The sequence below is a fragment of the Bradysia coprophila genome (genome assembly GCF_014529535.1).
Source record: "Bradysia coprophila strain Holo2 chromosome X unlocalized genomic scaffold, BU_Bcop_v1 contig_12, whole genome shotgun sequence".
In the NCBI taxonomy this organism is placed as follows: Eukaryota; Metazoa; Arthropoda; class Insecta; order Diptera; family Sciaridae; genus Bradysia; species Bradysia coprophila.
Genome location: NW_023503293.1, coordinates 6021748 through 6044165, shown reverse-complemented (window position 1 = coordinate 6044165; position 22418 = coordinate 6021748). Strand labels below are relative to the sequence as shown.

The following is a 22418-nucleotide window of genomic DNA, read 5'->3' as shown; positions in this document are numbered from 1 at the left end:
ACAGTAGCCGAAGTTTCTATGTCTACATTTGGGCGTATCGTAATGCATTTTCACTGCTATCATTTCACAAAAAACCTTTGGAAAAATGTAAAGACGATAACCACCTCAAATGTGTTAGATTTCAATGAAAAATAGATTTGTTTGTGTCAGTTTAACCTGTTCTGAGAGATAGTTTCTCAGAGATGATCAAATCTATTTTTTATAGAAGACATTTGTGTTATTTTGTTATAATTCCTTCCAGCAATTAGGCGAAGTGTAAATAAACGTGTATATGATCGTCTCTTTGTGTAGTATTGAAAGAACAAAGACGATACTACTGTAGCTATATTTAACGGTTTTATCTCTGTTTGCACTAAATACATCACGCTTGGTATTTGGTTTGTTCACATTTTAAAACTCCCACTGAAACTTGGTTCACTTTCAAGTTTCAGACGATTTTTTTTTTAACTTTTCCAATATATAAACAGATCGACGGGACCGACCCATACAATCTACTACATTCGTATTTAATGTCCACAAAAAATAATAAAACGTTGTGCGCATGACGAATTCCATTACAAAAATATTTTTTTGACATATACGCGCTTCCATTCTATCCGCGTAATTTCTCAAATAATTTTTTTTTTAAAGAAGTTTTAAAATCCAAAGGAAGTTAATGAATACAAACAAAGTTTTTTAAATTAACAAAATCAGACTGGACTGCTGTAAATAGGTGACTAATAGTGAATAAGGCTGAGTGTTCCTAACTGGCATTTTTCTTTCTCCAGCGGGATTTGTTTATAATGTTTTTTTAAGAATCTAATAAGTAGTCCTCTCTCACTGAAGTGAAGTGTTAATGTTTTTTTTAATTCGTTTTTTTATCATAATATAACGTTTGACTACTGCATTTGAATACTTGCATACGTCTCGAAATAACATCACAACATTTGGATTTCTTTAAAAAAAAATTCTTTTAAATGAAAAAATCCATCACGATGTCTTTATGTTTTCTTCATTTTTTCCTTCTTCTTTTTTTTGGGGTTGATCAAATGTAAGAGTGTGAGTATATAATGTAAGAATATAAAATTTATAGAAAGATGTAGCAACGTCTTTTCTCTTGCTTTGGAGCATATATGCTTTAACATGTAGAAAAATTGATCCCATCGTCGGGTTCCATGTGTGTGTTGTACATATATACATATGTCTTGCAAGCAATACTCCTTCTGATGTTATGAATAAGAAAAAAAAAGAACGAACGCTTTACCTTCAGATTGTTTTTTTTGGTATTTTTTTTGTATCTTCTCACAAATATCATGGAGTCGCTTATTGATTTTAAGATTACTAATTCTTGGAGCTCATTCTTGTTATAATTAATATTTTATCGATAAACCAAGAGTTCCAATTGAAAATAATAATTTTTTTCGGGGATATTTTTCGTACAAAGCCATGATACACGCTGTGGAACAGACTATCGGCCGTCGAGCTGAAGCGGTACGTGTTTGCTACATTCATTTAAACCTCTTTTTTTTGTACCATAACGACTTGTTAGAATTTATTGCAGCTCGTCTACGAATTGGAACGTTCCCTGCAGAATGTCGAGGTGAGTGTCGATAAATTCGAGTTCCAATTTTGGTTCGCATTTGGATCATGTTCGTTCGGAGCAAACAATAACAAAAATAAAAAATTTAAATCATTCACAGAATGAATTAATGTATGGTGAGGAGGGTACATGTACGCTGTGTTCCAAAACATTTGCCCGAAAGGCATCACTATTAACGCATATTCGAAATCACACCGCTGAACGGAAGTTTATTTGTTCATATTGTCAGAAAGGTATTTTTTTGTTGGTTTTTTTTTTCTTCTTTCATATTTCGTTTTTTTTCTCTCTTTAGATTCAATAATTTTATAGCAAAGTCTAGAGATTCTTGTTGTTGTTGTTGTTGGTGTTGTTGGTTTTTTTTTTGTGTGTAATAAAACTGGTTTCCTTCACTAATCGAAAATAGTTGGAGATCTTAAAGTGATTTGAATTGAAAAAAATGTAGACTGTTCGGGAGTCGTCTTACGAAAACGAGCCATCGACAAGGTCTGAGTCTCAAAATTGTATGGACATTTTAGCTTTGACTTCGGGAGTGAAGTCACCAAACAACTGATTCCACGTTAAACCGTTAATCTTACGTTATCATTATAAGGTGCTCTTTTAAATTTAAGTCATAAGCACCCCATAGACTCAAGATAACGTAAAATGGTGACTAGACTCTGTGTCGAAATCACACCGCAAGCACTGTATTCGAATTTGTTAGAGACTGAAGTGGAGGTGAGAAACCCATTCCGTTTGTCTGTATGACCTCTACGAGTGAAAAAGTGGACATCCTCACTTTTTATATGCCGGCTTCACATATCCGTTTATTACAAACAGAAAATCCGTTTGAGGATCAAAGCATGAAACTTGGCCGAGAAGAGAATATCCGCAGATTTGTTCTCCACTCAGTTGTTACTCATATGAACACTAGTTGTCTGTACTAAATCTGGTTACTACTTCTACAGATTATTGCTTGGTGCCTTTACAACAACAACATCAACAAGGGAACCGATTATTCTTGACCTTTCTTGACATAAAGAACTATACCCAAAGTAATTGAATATTCCACCAGGTTTCACACAGGCAGCTAATCTGAGAAATCACGAAAGAATTCATACAAATCAGCGCCCCTATGCCTGCATAGATTGTGGAAAAGCCTTCACACAAATCACAAACTTAAACAATCATCGAAGGTTACACACAGGCGGTAGGTTCATCTCAATCTTTTTTTTGTGTGTCTTTGGAAATATTTTTTTCTCCGAATCGGCTCGAAAAAGTCAGAATCTGTCCCTGAACGGGAACATTCGACAGACAGCTAATTGTTTAATCGCGTCCACAGAGCGTCCCTTCGTTTGCATTGAAGAAGCTTGTGGCAGATCATTTGCACAAGTCACCAATCTCAACAACCATATGAAATCACACCATAAAATTCAGCAATATGCGTGCAATCAATGTCCTAGACGTTTCACTCAAGTGACATCCTTGAACCAACATCTACTGCTGCACACCGGCTTCAGTGGTTTCTACTGTCCGCAATGTCCCGATAAAACATTCAAACAGCAATCGCAACTGCATACACATATGAAGACGCACGGATTGAGCTTTCCGTACTCTTGCAGTCTGTGCGAAGAGAAGTTTCTGCAAATGGCACACTTAAGTCACCATATGAAAATGCACGAGGAATACAAATACAGGTAACATTGTCATCCATCACTGCATCCGCCGCAGTTTCATTGCGGATGAGGCTCACAAATCACACAAAAAATCAATCCAAACATTGTCGACATGATTTACAGGCATCACTTTTTCATTTCAGGTGTACAATGTGTGCCAGCTCGTTTAACCAGGAAGCTCTTTTGAAAAAGCATATTCAAAGACATATCGATGGGAGGTGAGGCTCTATTTTGTTAGTTTTTTTAATCATTCGAATAAGAAAGCGCCAGAGCGAGACAACTATCTCAGAATTATGAAAGTTGCTCAATATTTCAAACCACTCGGTCCTGTCACAGTTTCATACGCCTAATAGCCTTAGGGACCACGTGCGTATCGCTATCAATCATTTACTTTAACAAGGTTTAAAACTCATGTTTTTGAGCGTGATCACCAGTGAACTCCCAGCACCAAGAAACACCTCAGGTAACAATGTGGCATATCCTTATTTGGGTCTGATGTTCACGTAATCCTGGCGGCTCAAAATGTCCGGATGATAAAGTCTTCAGTCTATGATGACTCCTCACAGACAAAAACCACGCAATGCGGCTGTGTGATAGGCTAACAAGAGTGCAAATGTAGTCGTTTGGACGACGTGCCGGAGATAGTTTTTAGAATTTTTGTTGTTGAAATTTAAGGATATGTCCGTTGCGGCGGAAACATTTTTGCCTTCCACATCCGATATCGATCCCAAATATTTACGTTTCACCTCAAATCTAATTCGCAGATACATGGCATGTCCGATGCCCAACTGTAATAAAGGTTTTACCATAAAACATCACCTAACCAAACACTTACGGAATGCTCATGCGAAACACACCCCCATTACACCGTCGCCGAAACGAATGTCAGCCAAACGGGCAATAGCTGCGACGGGAAAACATACTTGCTACTTTGACAGTTGTGAGGCATACTTTGACACCGCCGAATTACTCAACGACCATTTGGCTATCACGCATGGCCTGTCGATCGTAAAGAATGCTGGCAAATTGAGCAAAATGGAAGTCATATTCTCCGAACAAATAAAAAGCCCGAAAGACGATCACACTGCTAATAATAATCAAAATAATCAAATTGTGCAACAGCAACAGCAGCAACAACAACAACAACAGCAGCAACAGCAGCAGCAGCAGCAACAACAACAACAACAGCAGCAACAACAACAGCAGCAGCAGCAGCAAATGCAACAGCAAATATCTAATAATCACATGGTAGCTTCCATTATAAGTACCCATGGAAGTGACCGTCTCAATGGTTTGTCGAAACCAATAGAGGAGCTAGCCGTAAGAATGTTCAAATGCCATATGTGTAATATTATATACGAAAATGAACGAGACTTTAAAGTGCACAGTTTTTACAAGCATCCGGGAGTTCCTGTTTAAGTGGGTTTATTGGTTTATGACATTGACGATAAAAAAACGGATTTTTCTTTCGTCTCCGAAGAAAATCTCAAAATGCAAATTTAAACACCGATTGGTTCTAATAATTGCATAGATAATACTATATGATAGACGAGACCAACAAAACTACGCCCAACGTTCTACTACCGAGAGTCTTAGTTGTAAATTATATTATTTACTTCGTGTTTGAATTGTGGTCGATTTATTGCGGGATTGAAACCCGACACTGGGGAATTAGTTTAGAAATTTCGATTTCAAACAAAAATAAAATAAAATCGGGAGACAAATTTTTATCTGGAAATTTATAAATTTCTTTGAATCTCTTTATCGTAAGAATTGTTTTTCGCTTTAATTTCTCTCGATTTTCAATTATTTTTTTATTTTTTGGCAAACGAACTGCGGGTCTCATTTTAATCGGATTCCAACGAACTATGGAATGGCTGAATTATTTCGGGAGTGCGAAGCCACCACTGCAATATTTAAACAAGAGAACTTTAAAGTCATGCATCCATACCACACCTTTAAAAGTCGAAATAATTTCTTCCAATAAACGTTAAGCGAGTGTAATGTTGAACATGTTATTTTTAAGGGGCGGAAGAGCCAGATGAATTTTATTTTTTGTTTAAAAGTTTTTTAATTTTATATTTATAATCGGTATTCGTTCGATCATGTGCATAATTCGGGTGGTTGTCCGAGTAATTTCCGAATTTTCAATTCACCGACACTCAATCGTCACCGGTAGTTGTATTGTTAAGTACCGATTAAACCGGTGTTTATGTGCTCAATAGTGATACCAATATTCGAAATCAAATCGCATCTACAGTAAACATCGTAAACAATGACCAGAGCGAACGCAAAATGGGTGTAATGGTAAAGTGATCAAGCCACACTTGGTCTGACGAGTTTTATTTTTGAGCCGTAGAAGGGAGAGCAGGCCTAGTATTATACACCGAAGATATTGAAGTCGTTGAAAAGAAAAGTTTTTATTAAATGACATCAGGCCGTTGGTCTGGTAAGACAACTCAAATTTTCGGTTTTTCAACTTGTCTGGCAAAACAGGCTTTTCAATATTTTTTTTTTTTTACAAATTTCACCCACTACCTTCATTTTGACACCAATTTGGATTCTCTATGTTGTGTGAACTAGGCTCGTTACGGCTGTTCTAGGGCTCAATAAAGTAAAAGTCGCTGAACAATTATTTTTCGTGTCGGGTAATGTCATAATATGGCCCAGGTTTCGAACCGTGGTACTATGAAGGACTCAAAGTGTAGCGTAGTTATACGCTTCTTGTGTGATAACTTACGGCTCCATCCAACAAATTTTGCGACTGTCAAACCGATTACGAATCGATACAGCCCCAAGTAATAGTGAAAATATTTTTTTTTTTAAATCGGGATATAGTTCAGAGTCAACCATGTCGTGCAACGTTTTGCTTATATAAATGTTTCAACTCGAAATTGATGAACCATGGTAAAATTGCTGTGAATTGAAAAAAAGATTAAATTTCGAAAATGAACACTCTTTACTGCCGTACTTTCGGTATTTTCGGAATCAACTCGTAACACTTAACGTTTTTATGATTTTTCCATAAATAATAATTCTATTCGGTGACGACGGACGAATTGAACAAAGTGACAAATTTTATTACGACCAATAGTTAATGAAGATTTACTGACATATTAATTTTTAAGTCGACGGGTCGCTCGATGTGGATGCTCCCGCCACACATAAGTCCATCGAATGTATTGGAACCGAACCTTTCGGACTTTTGACACAATTCACAGTAAATATTAAGTTTTGCCCAGCTTCAAAGCAATTTTATTCCTAGCGGACAATTTTGTGGTTCCGATGAAAAATTGTAACGATCTATACGAGTGACACTAGTAAAATAGTGACAAAATCAATTATAATGTAAGTTTGTCTTTTTAGTTAGATCTGAAGCTGCAATCGTAGTCACTTCGACCCACGTCCCGTTTACTTCACGAATGGAAAGTTGAAGGCGTTTTTTTTTCGTCTGTGCAGTTAACATAAACGTATAATCGGAGTGAGTGCGTTTCGGGCTTCACACAAATCCTTCGTTTTTTATATAAAAGAAAAATTTGGTTTAAGCCGCAACAATTTAAGTTTTATTAGACTCCAGTGAAATAGGAATTGTCCTAGTGTGATGTGATTTTTAAAAGGAAAGGAAGGAGAAAACAAAAAACTTTATAATTTTATGGTGCAACGTGATAAAGATGATAATTAAAAAAAAAAGAATGGAACGAAATTGAACGCATAAATGCCTATCTATCAATCAATTTATTAGACGTAAAAAAGAAATCAAACAATTATAACAAGGAAGAAACCAACCGTAACAAAACACTGAATTAAGCCGAGATCTACGCTCTTAAAATTGTTCAATTTGACCGGTTCAATCGGTTTTTGTTTCCTCATTTATCAATTTCGAAAAACACAAAATTTTACTAGTTTTTACAAAACATTTTTTTTTATCTTGTTCGTTGTGACACCTCCGAAGTTACATTTAATTGATGCGTTTTCTATTCCCGGCTAAAAATGGAATCCCCAAAATGTTGAAATGAACATTGGATGTCATCCTCAATAGAATTGCTCATTTCGACAATATTCCATTTTCACCCGGGTTCGGACCTTCGGAGATTGGATGCTTAACACTTTCCGATCGGTGGTATAAAGGGAATTCAATCGCGTAAACTGCGCTTACCGTTCTCACTAAAGCATGAACAATTCTGAGTGTTAACATTGGAATCGAGAATAGAAAATTCCAGTTGCAATCGCTCTTGATCGTAAACTTTAACTTTTTGGAACTATCTTCTCTTTTTAATGCCACGGTTTATAAATATAACAAATTATTGGTGCTGTGTAATATCATCATTATTATTTTGTCCCTTCTTCCATACGGCCATAGATACAAACAATTACCTTGATTGAACCATTTTTTTTGGGTTTAATTTCAAATTTTACTTTGTGTATTCTATCTCAAGATTGATCAAAATGAAAACAAAAGGATAAAATTAACTACTCTCATACTAAGTGAAAAACAAACAAAAAAAAATTATAAAATTAAGGTAATGCAGTCTTGAAATATTTTAATATTTTATATAAAATACCTACCAGGATACTACTGTTGATGAGTTGTATTTCATGATGTAATAATAAAGATTAAAATTATAAAATGTACCGACTGTGTCGTGTAATTAAGCTTGTAGTCCGTAGATGTCGTACAACCTGGAAGAATTTTTAGAATTGGGAGTAATTCTTTTGATGAGTGGATTGAGAATGTTTAGAAATTTCCATTATTACACTACTCAACATCTAAAGACACTCATAAATTTAAAGACACTCATAAATTCCTACATTGAAATACGCCCTCATAATGTACTATGATAGTCCATTTGTCAAAGTACAACGTTTTCACCGAAACATCTTACTCGATACCATAACATTACGGGCAACAACTTTATAATTTTTGGTGCTGATAGTAGCGTTACATTTTATATTATCGGTTTTCGTAACGTTACTCATGTACTAACATTTTACTAACGGCATCGATAAACGACGGTATAATCGTTTCGTCCATATGTTTTGCATACGTAAAAACGGTCACTTTCGTATCGAAGACTGTTTTTGCTCTTATTCTTGATATCCAATTACACCGTTTATATTACGCTCCGTTTGCTCTCCGTTTACTCGTTAAGCAATAAAAAAGAGAGGTGGTTTAGCTAAACGGAGGCAAAACGGCGTAAGTGGAAATTAAGCATTATGCTCCGTTTCTACTATGATTGCCATCATTTCGTAGGAAATGACAAATCAGAGAAACGAAGAGGAACAGCTTTGATACAAATGTGACACGTTTTACGTGTGCAAAACTGCTTTAACTTTTGTTCAACTATTACCTCATTGGTTTTAGTTTACATTTTCGGTAACATTCGATATTTTTGACGTTGCGAATTGGCAATGAACAATTTAATTAGAATATCATATGAGTGAGTGTTGTGCTTGATTTCCTCTTACGCCTTTTACGCTCCGTTTACGTTTTAAACAATAAAAAAGAGGCGAGGTTTAACTAAACGGAGAGTAAACGGAGTAAGAGGAAATTAAGCATTACATAGAAAGCGAATGAAGGAAAAATCATCTTGCGCTTGCCCATCGTCTGGTACACCAAAACCGCAAACTTTTCAAAAACTTACAAGGTGAAGTTGCACATGATTTCTCGTTACCAAAAGTTTGTAAAAGGAGAACTTTTAAGTGAATGACAGGCTTAACAAATAATTTTAAAATCAATTTGGCGTGTGCAAGATTGTGAAACATTGACATTAAAAATGGAATCATTTGCATCGCTTTGAATCAGCTTTGTCGTAGCCGGTAACAGATGAGTAAGCCATTTCTAATTTGACTTTCTTTTACCCTTACGACTAGATTTGATCTAGTATACTGTTCCAGACCTAGATGACGTTGCGCCCACCATTCTCGATATCATTTCTCTGCGTTGCCAATCTTTTTTCGCCTCCAATTTTTATCTATATTTTATGGTAAAGAGCACTGTGTATGTGCTGTTGATTGTATTATACCAGTGCAAGCAGCAAACAAAGAAGAAGAGAATTTCAGACAGAAATCGAAAATCATCCATACGTTTCGTTTGGCGTCGCATCAAACGGATCAGAGGTAAGCGGTTGCATTCATTTCGATAATTCATTCGTATAATTAATCAACTTTAATGGAATTGATGCATAAGGTGTATGAAAACGTGTGGATTTTTCGCATTTGTTGATGTAAAGGATAGAAAATGTTGTAAAGGAGTATATGCATAAACCGGTTTTCGTTATGCTCTTCGTGTGGTGTACACTATTTTTCTTATGTTAGTGCTACACTCTTTGTGTGTCTCATTTTCCGTAATCTGTCCAAACATTGTATATCGTCGGTCGGTGTATTACACACGCCTATACAGCGACTAAAAAATGCTAAACATAAAATAAAATTGTTGTTGCTCTTACATGTGTGCCGTGCATGTCCGCACACAATGTATGGTATAAATTTTCATATCGATAACGTTAACATCTTATAAGCACATTGACATCAGAGCAAACAATTTTGTATTTGTTCGTTGATTACAATCGAATGTTTGTTTTCATTAGATTTTCTATATCTCTCCAACTACGACACACAATAATCTGTGTTTGCCAGAATCGATAGACAGAAAGTTAAACAAAGGATGAAAAGCCAAAGAAAATTCTGTTCAAACCTTTCAGATGGTTACCAAAGTCAAATTCAACAAAACCCTCACCAAGACGGATCCACAACAACATCCCGTCTTGATAATTGGTCAACTGCGGCATTTGTCCATTCTACAATTTGACCATGTCCGATGCAAACTGGAACCGCGCGTTACCGAAGAAACATTCAAAAGTGCCTTGACATGCTTGCACCCGTCGCCTACCGACTATTGTCCATTGTTTCTGGATGTTGCGACCATTGCAGCTCTGCCAACCAAAACCTCACGACATAATACACCATCGCGGGCTCATTCAGTGACTGCACTAGGTAACATTTAGCTTTGAATTGAATTGACGTCGATTGTTCTAACATCCAAATTGCACTTGTCAGTGAAAACCCATGCGATGACCGTTACAGAGAGCATAGTGGTAAGACGATTTTCATAATTTTCTATAATCCAAACCTAAGGTCACGCTAAAATCATCCTCTTTCTACTTTCGCAGATCGTCTGTAATAAAAGTGATTTGTATGCCAGGTACGTACCAGTTGCACCTCCGATTCATAAATTTACCAAAAGTGTGGGAATCTCAAGATAATTTCTTTTACCAACAGTGCATGTGCAGCCGTCCGAGCCTTTCCACTGTTCTCGTTGAAAACTGTAACCGCCGATATTTCATCGACTGTTAACATTGAGTTCATTCTGATCGAAAATGACTCCGTCTCCGACTATCAATTGACTGACAACGACATTGAATGTTTAGAAAATGCCGAGCATGCCATCCGTTTAACAGCCAAAATTGTCGATGCACCATGCAGTCATATGGATGTATCCCATTTTATCAACGAAATTCAAAAGATTGGCAATCTGCTTGGTATCTCGCCATTGATAATCAGCGGCGAAGAGCTGAAGGAGCGAGGCTTCGGTGGTATTTATGGCGTAGGTAGGTTATCAATTGTCTTTATTTCAACTTCAACGGACGTGACCTGAACGTTTTTTTTTTCTCGAAATAATTTTAGGTAAAGCAGCAGTCGTCCCACCAGCCTTAGTAGTTTTATCTTATGAACCAGCTGCAGCAACCGATACAATTGCTTTAGTTGGTAAGGGAATCGTTTATGACACTGGTGGCTTAAGTATCAAAGGAAAAACAGCCATGCCGGGCATGAAACGTGACTGTGGAGGTGCTGCTGCCATTCTTGGTAAGTTGTTCTGTAGAAATTTTAAATTAATATTCAGAGTTAGGTCTACTTTCGTCTCTATAAAAACGATGAACATTCACTACAATTCTGGACAATGAATGTTCATAACAAATAATCTGAAAAGTTTTGTTATCCGAATCATTTTTGTTCGTACGATAGCAGCAAGCTCTTATCATTATGCAATAAAGCTGAATTTTACGTTCACGGAGAATTGAAACCGAGTTCAATGAATTGTCTGCCGCAGTTCTGTTACATCAACTAAATTTGAAGGTGTTGCCTTGCTTTTTGGAATACTTTTTACTACTTAGGTTGTAAATAATAGACTGCACTATATATATATGTGAAGCAATCCATGAACAGTTCCGTGCCTGAAGAACTTTAAAACGAAAATAGCTTTAAATCTGTTGTTAGACTTCTCTTAGAACTTGAATTCTTCTGAATTCGTTCCACTAGTAGGTGAGGTGGTAAAGTTCCGCGAGCTAAGAAAGGTCCTGTGCGAAATCTATTTGAAAACGAAATTCTCTTCTCTTTACATTTACTTCAAAATCGCTAGGTCTTTCACATTTTGTACTCATCCACCAACTTATCATTACGTCACTGACATATGCAAATGAAATTTATGGTTAGCGAGTAGAGAAAAAGTAGTGTCGACCAACCATCCATAAATTCCAAAATTTTCATTCAGGCATTCAGGGATGCCTTATCGATGACGCAAAGATTCTAGAACTGATTGCTGTATAGCATGCTTCGATCTATGGTTTCAGTGCGAAAAATAGTAAATTTTAGTCTGAGATCTCACGTACATGCAAGCAATACATAAGACCACGTAACGTTGTTTTTAAGCGCCGGAAGTACCCCGATCAGGGTCTCTCTATACGAGTATAAGTGCAAGATCTTTTTGGAGTCTTGTCCAAACGATTAAATCTGAAGTCGGCTCATCTGAGGTTTCACCTTGGTCTAGGAGCACAGAACAAGCATGTTTCAGCTTAGGTAGCGCATTAGTATAGCATATACTTTCTGATTTATGAACCAACGATATGCTCGATTGGATCTGCAGACCTTCCGCGCTTGAAAAATCCTCCTATATCTATGAGTTTTAGGAGGTTTTAGACTTACATTTTAGGAGATTTTTAAGATCTTCCATTCGCTGAATGAATATATTTGTTAACAACCTTTTATGTTTATGGATGTGGAAGGCCATTATTTTTGTGATTGATTCATCCTTGAACGAAGGTTGATAAGCCCCAATTTTTTTCGCCATTGCTGGGAAGTCACCTGTTCGTGTAACATCCTTTGTTTGTCCTACGTGCAAAGAATTGTTTTGACTTTTCAGGATCAAAAATGGATCTATCCAGGAAAATTGTAGTCCAAATTTACCCATAAGGTCTAAGTTCGATTTTGGACATTTGGCTCTTCCTACACAAAATTTACGTTTTTTTTTTCATCTGAATAAATAGTTTGATTGACCGGTCTTGAGACGGAATCAAAGTTTCATTAAAACTTTGATAAAATGTTACTAAAAGTATGTCGATATGTGATTGCAATAGCTAATTTAATAGGTAATTCCCAAAGGAATTCGGGACAGGATAGTTTTCAAACATATTTCAACATTTCATCGAGCTACTACTACTGTACTGACCGAAAATGTTTATTTTAAAAAGCATTTTTAGTTTATAAATCCTGATTTTAGAGGTGTGGGAGGCCTGGATCTGACCGTATTTATCGGACACGATCTATTCGATGCGATTGTCTTCTAGTATTGTTTGCAATTGTGGTGGTGAATTTAATTTCTTAATAATCGTTTTAATTGTCGATAATTTTTTTACCTTTCTAATTAGTGTCTAATTGACCTATAATACAAACACGGTTCTTGTGATATTTCAGGTGCATTTTACGCATTTGTTAAATCAGGATTTAATCAAAATCTGCACGCTGTTTTTTGCCTAGCTGAAAATTCAGTTGCCGGTAATGCAACGAGGTGAGTAGACGATCATATTTTGTGTCAGTTGAAGAATGAATTTCTAAAAAAAAAACTTTCCCCCCATTCAGACCAGACGATATACATACCCTTTATTCGGGTAAAACTGTAGAAATAAATAACACTGATGCTGAAGGTCGACTGGTGCTAGCCGACGGAGTAGCATATGCAAGAAAAGACTTAAAGGCGAACATAATCGTTGATATGGCCACATTGACTGGGGTATGCCACATCAAATCCAACCGACCCTGGTGTTATGTTACATTTTTCCCATTTCCGTTCGAATTAGGCGCAGGGAATCGCAACCGGAAAGTATCACGGTGCTGTTCTGACAAATGACGAAGAATGGGAAATTCGTAGCGTTGAAGCAGGCCGCGCATCCGGTGATTTATTAGCACCAATCGTTTACTGTCCAGAACTGCATTTCAGCGAATACACATCGGCCGTAGCCGATATGAAAAATTCAGTCAGTGTATGTATACACCACAAGCTCTCGGTGCTGTTCATTTCTATATGATATGAAAGTAGCGAGAAACCATAAATTTGTTACATCAAATTTACGAGAGCGGAAAAAAATCGAATTTGTGTTTTATAGGATCGCAGCAATGCGCTCTCATCATGTGCTGGATTATTCATAGGTTCCCATATTGGTTTTGATTTCCCTGGCATATGGATCCATTTCGATATGGCATATCCAGTGCATTGTGTACGTTTGGAAATGAGTTTGCACAAGAAATTGAACTTTGAGCTGATATATGTATAATCTCGTCCATCCATTGTAGGGTGAACGTGCCACTGGCTATGGTGTTTCACTGCTGTGCACATTGTTTGGCAACGAAACACAATGCGATTTACTCAGATCGATAGCACCGAAAAAGTGTGAACCGCCAGTTAAGAAAATATGCCGTGGCTGATAAGCCATTCGAAGACAAACATTGATTCGGATGAGACGTTTTTTGTCGTAAGACTTTTCATCGAGTGCTCAATCTTCAATAAAAGAAAATTCTTTTTGTTTTTGTGGCCAAAATATTTTTGCGAGATAATTAAATATTTGCATTTTCAATTAGACTTTTCGTTTGCCACCCCGTTTATGTACACAAATTCTGTTGTCACAATAGATTTCCGTTCATCGACAACATAGCTTGAACCGATTAAACTGGTATAATAGCACGCGTTCTGTGGGCAAATGTTTGCTTAGAGTCATGTGATTACCACACTTTGCACGTGACCTCACTGCACAAGAATGTATAATATTCAATATAAGTTGGGATACGTACCGGTTAGTTTGCATTATGGGTAAGTTCAACCACATTGTACTCGGTAGTTGTTAAATGAAATAGTTTGCACACATGCTGGGCGGTCTATTGTCATTCAGAGTTTCTTTTTTTTAAGTAGGGCGGGTCTTGTGACCTCAATTCCAGATATCGTAAAAATGTCCCCACTCATAGCACCATTAAAATTATGGACGTCAGAAGCAGAAACTGAATTCGTAGCCCTTAGCCCCGCACTGAGGGCTACTATAGTTGATATGTCATTTGTGACACTTCAATAGTTCATAGCAGAGTGTAAGGGCCAAGTGTCTGCGATACTAAATTCAAAACTTGAGGAAATTGTGAATATGAAGATTGGCTAAATCTGTCGAGTGTGTCCCCGGGAATATAGTTGAAAAAGGGCTATGCTAGAGGGTCATTTAACTCGTGAACTAAGAATCCTTCTCTAGTTATTCGATGGATTGAGAACTTCATTTCAGTAATTTAATGGCTGCTACCTACTTTTGTTGTCATGCCGTAACAGTAAAATAATTGATAACATTGTCGACCTGAATTGTATAAGTTTAACGCACTTCAAGCTTGAGTGGTACTCAAATTGGAGCACTGAAACTGGACAGTGTATTTATACAAGTTTTGTCACTGTAAAAAAACGGAGCGCGTTGATAAGTGCGAAGGGCTAATTATTATGAAAGGTCTTTGATGGGAATTTTCTGATTATTTGAGTTCATTGTGGTGAATTAAGATCATCCTCAATTGTAGAGAACTCAATTTGTTCCACATAAATGAAGAGATGAAAGAAACTACCAATCAACGTTATCTAGGATGATAAACGTTTGACTTTCAATTCACACATTACCGAAGAGGTCAACAAATCAGAAAAAAGACTCAAAATACTCAAAAGGTTAACTGGCACAAAATGGGGCGCATCCAAAGACACTCTAATGTTGACTTACAAAACGTACATTTTACCAGTGCTCATGAACGGAAGCGAATTGAGATTTGTGACAAAAGAAGAGACTGGAAATAGTACAAAATAAAGCACTTCGGATCATAACCGGCGGCATTAAATCGACGCCAATCGCTGCAATGTAAATATTTAGTGACCTTAAGCCGATTAAATATTTATGTGACGAAGCTGTCCTGGAGGTATCGGGGAATCTGGTACACACAGTGCCAAAAGAACGCACTTTTAAACTACGTAAAAGGTGAACTCGCACACGCAAGTTTATTGCTGCAAATGCTTTTTAGCCATCTCATCGACTTAATGACTCCTTTTACAAAATTTTGGTATCGAGAAATCGTGTGCGAGTTCACCTTTTACGTAGTTGAAAAATACGTTGTTTCAGCACCGTGTGCCAAAATACCCCACGCCGCCCTGGAGTTGTTTGAAAGACTACGTAGAATTCCATACTGTCTCTGGAATTATGTTAAACCTGTGGAAAACATACTGCGGTCGAAAATGTCATTCTTCCTTAAAATACAAGATCTATACATAAAATATTGAATAAGCCTGGAGCCAAAAGTAAGACGGTTTACATTGAAAAAGAAGAGAAAGTCGAACATGAAAAAATTCAAAATAGCAAAAAGTAAAATAAGAAAATCATTGTTGGAAAATATTGCTTTACATCATGTACTTGAAGCCAGAAACAAGTCGTGGTCAGACTTAACTCCCAATTCAATAAAATCAACCACCAGAAAAGTTTACGTAGCAAATTTCAGAAAAATGAATGGTCATGACATGTTATGACCTGAACCGTATAGGAATGAACAGTCACGGCAGAGTAAAATAAACCAGGCAGGAGCGGTTCATTTTCGAAACGTCAAATAAGGGACCTAATACACTGTATAAAAATGAACCCAAATAAACACTGACATAAATTGAAAAGCTTTATTTGCAAAAAATATTGGGCTACTAGATTATTCAGGTCCCTAGTCAAACAAGCGCTCCTGCCTGGTTAACTTTACTCTGTCGTGGAACAGTCCAATGCGTCCATTGTGTAATTTAACCGACCAAACTTCCGACCATATTATTAACTGCCTTGTCAGTTATGAAAAATGATTTACTGCAACGAAACCTGAATGATGAAGAATTATTCTCAGAAATCTACTGGCATGTGAGAGATCTTCAATGATTTGTAAAATGTATATGAAATTTTGAAACGATTTCAATAAAATAGCACTATACAAAAAAAATTCTCAATGCGACATTTTCCGCTGAATCCTAGTATGTATCGGGGCGTTGAAATAATCGATTTTGGATAACAGTGACTCGTTTGTCAAACGTCGAAAAGCCTCCAAGTTTGGATAGATGTGTACGTGTACACTTGCATGTGTTTGTGTTGCGTATTTTAATTCACACGAAGTAAGCATGACTCCGCATAAAAAAGGTAAAACTCTTGCTGACTGATTTCATCAGTCTCCAAATCTTTTCTATGTTAATGCTAGGAGCTGTGCTACGATAACAGACATCATTTTTGAAGAATTATATAACAAAAGGACCAGAGAATTCAATTTTGATTTATGAATAAAAATGTGTTTAAACAATGCGAACGGAAAAATCTAAAATTTTCAAGGGATTAAGCTCTCACTCTATAATGTCATTTTCATGTGTCGGACCGACAACGGGGGTTTTACAGAAATTTTCGGCTCTTGCATGAAAAGTTGGATTCGCATCTGTTGTGGACAATTTACTTTAGGCACTTTCAATTGTCGCCCTCACTTCGTTGGGCTGTAACTCACGAAATTGCCTAAAATGTACCGTCCACAACAGATACGTAAATAACTATTATCGTCCTGTCTGAACTGTCATTTATTGTCCTAATATCATGGTTTTCAAAGTATATTTTGTGGTTTTAAGACTAAAATGTCGGCGAACTCCACAAATATGTTTAACGGTTAGCTGAAATTGCCACAAAGTAACATATTCATGACGAGAATATTTTCGTTTACTTACCTTCAAATTGTATTTGCCTAAAGAATCCAAAGTTCTGAAAGTTCTTCCTGAACCTTGAAAGAATCAACACCGGTTAGTGCATCATCGGCTTATGTCAAAGTATTGGATGACATTCAACAGCGTGAATCGGATGACGTTTTCGCAGATTACTTTCTATTTTGATATGGACAGATGACGTGTATTCGTCTGAAATGCTTTATTCCAATGCTTCCCTTCAATCCTCCGATTTCTCATGTATTTTGATGATTTGTCGCTCTTTGTCCGAAACTGAAAACTCATTTAAATGCTAAAGTGCTTTCTGTACACATAATTTCGCTATTTATTTTAACAATATCTAGTCCTAATAATACATCGACAAAAATTTTACTTTACATAGCCGCACTAACTGTCATTGGTTAGTTTGTTTCCAGTGAAAATGGTGAGTTTGGGACATGTTCATCGCCCCATTTGACGGCAATCAAGTATTGTCCAGGATCTTGAACACGATAGGTCACATAATAGTTATTTTGGCCTAGATGTTTCACAGCCACCTCTTCGCACTGTCCTCTCGGACCGCAAACGCCAATGAATAATATGTTATTTCCTATGGTAACACAAAAATATATTACACGACTGTGGACAACGCACTGCAAGCACCAGCACAGATTTTTTTAACGGTTAATTGGCTCATTATTTTGTTTGGAACGCCGCGCCAGTGCCGGGAAATCGATTCTTGAAAACACACGAAATTATTTAAAATTCTTGAAAAATTAATTAATGAAAAAATGCCCTGGCAGCGTAATAAGCAGGCCCCTTATATTCTGTTTTGGTGTTTCGCCTGCAGTGCATTGCTGTGGTGCGTTAATAAAGAATAAAATTGAAATACCAGCTTTGGACGCATCCACATAGAATTCATTCTTGTCGTGAAGGCTTATGCTCTGAATGCCAATTCCGCGATATGTGACTTTGCTCGCATCAGAACTAAATACCGGAAGTTCTAAATGTAAACATTTTCATTCATTACTGTTGCCGCGATAATATTCAGCAAAATGAACATACTATGTGCGAACGACTGGCTTTCATCACAAACGTCAAACTGAAGAGGTGATTGAGGGATCTCTACAGCATTGAAGCGAACATGTATCTTATGACTTCCGGTTTCCAGTGGAACAATACGAACAGTTAGTCTGTCAGGGTCGGTTGGATGAAGGTGTAAAATGGTTTTCTTACCACTCGGCGCTATTAGCTGGTGGTACATTTGAAAGTATTAATTATTGAATTCAATTTTAATTGGCATAAATTGGCACCTGGGCTTCGACATTTCCTCTGGCATCATTTTTCTTAACAATAAATTCACAAACTTGATTGATCTGCAGAGGATCGGTGGGAAAGTGAAGAATCGAAATTTTTTTTGTGTCCGACACCTCTGGTGAAACAAACACTTTGCGCTCGTTTATCGCATAAGAACCTGTAAAAGTGGACGGGATTGCACACATTAATTTCGGTGTGATTGTTTGCGAATTCAGAAAGTATTTATAACCGTCATTTTCAGATTTTTTGTATGTCCCATAAATATTGCTCAAATTTGCCGAATCACTAGAATTTAGGTAAATCTCTTGTGACACTTTGAACATAATATCTGATTTATTGTGTCAAAATATACGCTGAATCACACATAAAATATTTATAAAAAATATGGATGCTTAAAGTTCACGTAATATGACGCAAGTAAAACATATACGACGTTGGTACTTTCACAGAATTGAGATTTATGAATTTGCGGTTTTATGCGCGTGCTAAATGCCAACTACTTATTTATGAAAGAGGAAAAAGCAAAGAAAAAAAAAATCAAAACAAAAATAAAATGGAAAATGTAAACTGAAATTTTCCGATTTCTTTTCCGTTCGTGTAAACAGCGGGGAATGGTGTAACTCTCTTTCTCTTAATGAATGATGTTTTCTTTGAAAAAGAACTTATAACGCAGGGGAATGTATGTACGTAACGGTGTTTAACAAGTATAATTTTACTAATGTGTCTTATTAAAATGAAAGAACCACTCGTAACCAGTGATTGAGCTAAAATTAGAAATGAAATTTAAATTTAGTTCACAAAATATTATTTTTACGTGCGAGCGCGAATTTTTCATCAAAACATCCTGTGAGCAAATTGAAAACTGAAATCATTCAACACGATGTTGTTGATGACTGTTATGTTATTGACTGTGTATAGGTTCGTATAATGATGCAGACTCTCACGTCATCACGCTCTAAGTTTTATTCTAAGGTGGAATGAAAAAGTGGAATGTTTTAGAAATGCAATCGGACTGTTTAGAGCACGTAAAAAGTGCCACTTCGGTATCTAAGCTGGTCTTATCCGCTTCTCTGAATTCCTCTCATTGTCTGCCATACGAAATGTGAGAAATCAGACAAATGAATAACAGCAAGAGAACAGCTTAGATTCAAAAGTGGCACTTTTACGTGTGCAAAACAGTAATTGCAGTGAGGGACTTTGCCACCAAAAGTCACATGAAACTTTTAATTGTATCGACCTACTAAATTACGATAAAACCTTATGAATGTTGTAAAAATGTTCATAAATGTTCAAATTCTCGCTGCGAATGCTCAGGAACCATCGTCAAACAATTAATTTTAATTTTGAATCAGGAAGGCAACTTTCTGTGAATTTCCTAACATCGGGAAATGGGAAGCATCAATTTTGGAGTAATTAGCTTATTTTCTGTAGATCTGTACGTTACAGAGGACGTCAATGACGTCATCTGTTTTTCAGCTAATCCACTCACACAAACAAATCGGCTTGTAGTTGTTTTAACGGGTAATATATGCCACTAAAACCATATAAAGGCGTATATGAGTAATTTTGTTTGTTTGACTGGATGAAAAACAGCTGAAGCAAATTCATGAATAAATTCCACTGACGTCCACTGTAATAGGAAAAGAACGAACCTTTATTCAATCAGAACAAAAATTAAAACATTTTCTCCGGTTGTCTGTTGGACGAAGCACAAAGGAACCCATTGAATTATATGAAAATCACTATGACCTGGCCTTATACGGATTTTGGACGACTCGAACAAAGTTGTAACCTATACCAATCTATTTCAGTACGACCAATTTTCTTCGACATAAAACTATAGTGGGAAATTTCCTGGTAAGAAAACATTCTAGACTAATCGTTCAAGGTTTGAACACTAAGAAATAATCTCCATAACGAAGGAGTTCTCATTTTTCATCATTTTATTCCAGATCAGCCTTTCGTTCCATGTTCTTGACGGCATAAGTTTCTTATGCTCTTGAGCATAAGTATTTAAAATGGGAAACATTTTTGCAATTGAAATTCAACTCTCGAATCTAGTCGAGAAAATTGAACTACCAGCGAAACGATACTATTATCAACTTAAAAAAGAAAATTGGTCTCTTACTCTCCATTCCACTTCTCCTCCACGGCTACTCGGGGTCCTATTGAGAAAAAAACTGAACGAAAAAACACCAACCAGGTAAATTTGATGTCACCTTTGGTGGTGGCATAACTTTGTGGTAATTTTTTCTTTTTAACCTAATTAAAAAAAACTCAATTTTGTGTTTTAACGGTCCTTTTGAAAACATAAATATACTCTTGTACACTCTCACTTTATCTCTCTAGCTTGTGGAAATTGTGTGTGTTTGTTTATACGTCGATGGTTCGAACCGTCCTTCATATACACTCTATGTGCCATTAAAAATTCATTTCATTATGAAACGCAACATTGTCTTGAATTTTTTTCGAATAAATTTGTATTATTATTTTAATTAATTTTTTTCCCGTCATAATTTTTACATTATTCTTTGTCGCTGTACCAAAAGATAATTTATATTTTATTATGTCCTAGAACAAAGCAATAAAGAGATGTGAATTTTCTAAAAAAAAAAAAAATTTAAATAATAATGTCTAACATAATAATAATTCAGCGCGCGGGGTTTTTTTTTTTTTAAATATTCCTCTACTTCTTTCTACTACATGTTGTATAATGTTAAACTCATTAAAACTTGTCTACATACCGCACAATGAATAGAAATCATGCAACTATGAAACCGTGATAACCATACTTTAACAACGGAGTCGTTAGTCGTCAACCATTTATTATTTTCGAAAGAATTTCTTTTCTTCGATATAATTGATTCTGGGTAGAATCAACTCCCCAGTATCGTATAATATACAACACAAAGAATGAATGAATGCTCGGATAAAGAGAACCGGGGTTCAGTTGCTTGCGTTTATTAGTTTTTGAAGTTATAACAATGGAACAAATAATGTAGGTCGCATCGCAAGTTAGTACAAAAATGTTCCTTATAAATGAAATTTTAAATGATTCCGGGTGTATAGTTCGATACATCGGATGTTGGTAAGAAAATCGGTTGTGTGGCTGAGGCAATGGATTTTCTTGAAAGATATTACATTTTTTTGTTGTAGAGGCTGGGTGGCTTTTTTTTAAACCCAGATTGACATTATCAGTCAAACATGGGTCAGAAATCTTACGAATGTTCTTCGAGCAGGGCACTAGCATTCTTCCATGCAGAAAAATTGAAAACTTTCGTTAAAATTAATTTTCAGTGGTTCCTCACAAACAATGGCACTATGATGATAGGGCGATAGTTGGAAGCAAAAGCTAAACAATCGCGTTATTAGAGATGGATTTTGTTGGAAACCTTACTAGTTTATCGATGCATTTGATAAAACTAAATAATTTTCAGACTAGCTAACAGACTCGCTTTGTGAAATAATAGCGAAAGAAGATAAGAAAATAGCACTACATTCCATGACAGCGACCAAATATTAAGGTAACTTATCTGGGTTCGTGCTATCAAAAAATGATCTTGGTTCGCTTATGGGAATTTACATGCAAACAATTTGATAGCACGAAGTTTGATTCGATGTATTTAGTTTCGTGCTATGACTTTTGTATGGTAGCACGAAGTAAGATTCATACAAAAGCACGAACCGCGATCAGCATAGCACGAAGCTGCATCATCAATAAAATATAAGTTGCTCTTAATTATTAAAACTTTTTCATGAAATTATTGATTTAATCGTTAATTAATTAAACATACTTCAAGTTGACACTCAGTCTAAACCAATTCCAACAACA

At 36.2% G+C, this 22418-nt stretch overlaps 3 protein-coding genes across 7 annotated transcripts; 2 read left to right on the top strand and 1 right to left on the bottom strand.

Moving 5' to 3' along the window:
• The first annotated feature begins 562 nt into the window (after positions 1-562).
• On the top strand, positions 563-7863 carry LOC119067302 (zinc finger protein OZF). Of its 4 annotated transcripts, none has more exons than XM_037170209.1 (8): positions 563-712; positions 1424-1470; positions 1541-1579; positions 1680-1812; positions 2631-2765; positions 2898-3252; positions 3375-3449; positions 3996-7863. In XM_037170209.1, the coding sequence occupies exons 2-8, from the start codon at positions 1426-1428 to the stop codon at positions 4648-4650; spliced, it is 1437 nt and encodes a 478-aa protein (XP_037026104.1). In that variant the 5' UTR covers positions 563-712; positions 1424-1425; the 3' UTR covers positions 4651-7863. The 4 variants fall into 4 exon arrangements, with proteins under 4 accessions (XP_037026104.1, XP_037026102.1, XP_037026105.1 ...); XM_037170207.1 differs by having other exon boundaries at positions 1529-1579; XM_037170210.1 differs by having other exon boundaries at positions 567-1038.
• Positions 7864-9156: 1293 nt separating this feature from the next.
• Positions 9157-14135, top strand: LOC119067297 (probable aminopeptidase NPEPL1). Of its 2 annotated transcripts, none has more exons than XM_037170197.1 (11): positions 9157-9348; positions 9933-10224; positions 10288-10325; positions 10401-10432; positions 10510-10838; positions 10915-11094; positions 12979-13072; positions 13144-13294; positions 13362-13544; positions 13668-13778; positions 13855-14135. In XM_037170197.1, exons 2-11 carry the CDS (start codon positions 9933-9935, stop codon positions 13984-13986), a joined length of 1542 nt encoding a protein of 513 aa, XP_037026092.1. In that variant the 5' UTR covers positions 9157-9348; the 3' UTR covers positions 13987-14135. The 2 variants fall into 2 exon arrangements, with proteins under 2 accessions (XP_037026092.1, XP_037026093.1); XM_037170198.1 differs by having other exon boundaries at positions 9336-9541.
• A 3456-nt stretch (positions 14136-17591) lies between these two features.
• On the bottom strand, positions 17592-19257 carry LOC119067312 (filamin-A-like). The gene is made up of 5 exons (XM_037170221.1): positions 18816-19257; positions 18583-18743; positions 18335-18521; positions 18162-18272; positions 17592-17879 (listed from the first exon to the last, which is right to left on the bottom strand). Exons 1-5 carry the CDS (start codon positions 18907-18909, stop codon positions 17692-17694), a joined length of 741 nt encoding a protein of 246 aa, XP_037026116.1. The 5' UTR covers positions 18910-19257; the 3' UTR covers positions 17592-17691.
• Positions 19258-22418: the final 3161 nt, after the last annotated feature.

Coding starts and splice junctions, on each gene's coding strand:
- LOC119067302 (XM_037170207.1), top strand. CDS start 1,426: ATGATACACGCTGTGGAACAGACTATCGGCCGTCGAGCTGAAGCG. Junction 1,580..1,679: donor GTTCCCTGCAGAATGTCGAG/GTGAGTGTCGAT, acceptor AATCATTCACAG/AATGAATTAATGTATGGTGA. Junction 2,766..2,897: donor TCGAAGGTTACACACAGGCG/GTAGGTTCATCT, acceptor TCGCGTCCACAG/AGCGTCCCTTCGTTTGCATT.
- LOC119067312 (XM_037170221.1), bottom strand. CDS start 18,909: ATGTTCAAAGTGTCACAAGAGATTTACCTAAATTCTAGTGATTCGGCA. Junction 18,744..18,815: donor CAAAAAATCTGAAAATGACG/GTTATAAATACT, acceptor CCACTTTTACAG/GTTCTTATGCGATAAACGAG. Junction 18,273..18,334: donor AAGCCAGTCGTTCGCACATA/GTATGTTCATTT, acceptor GTTTACATTTAG/AACTTCCGGTATTTAGTTCT.
- LOC119067297 (XM_037170197.1), top strand. CDS start 9,933: ATGGTTACCAAAGTCAAATTCAACAAAACCCTCACCAAGACGGATCCA. Junction 10,433..10,509: donor AAAAGTGATTTGTATGCCAG/GTACGTACCAGT, acceptor TTTTACCAACAG/TGCATGTGCAGCCGTCCGAG. Junction 13,295..13,361: donor ATATGGCCACATTGACTGGG/GTATGCCACATC, acceptor CGTTCGAATTAG/GCGCAGGGAATCGCAACCGG.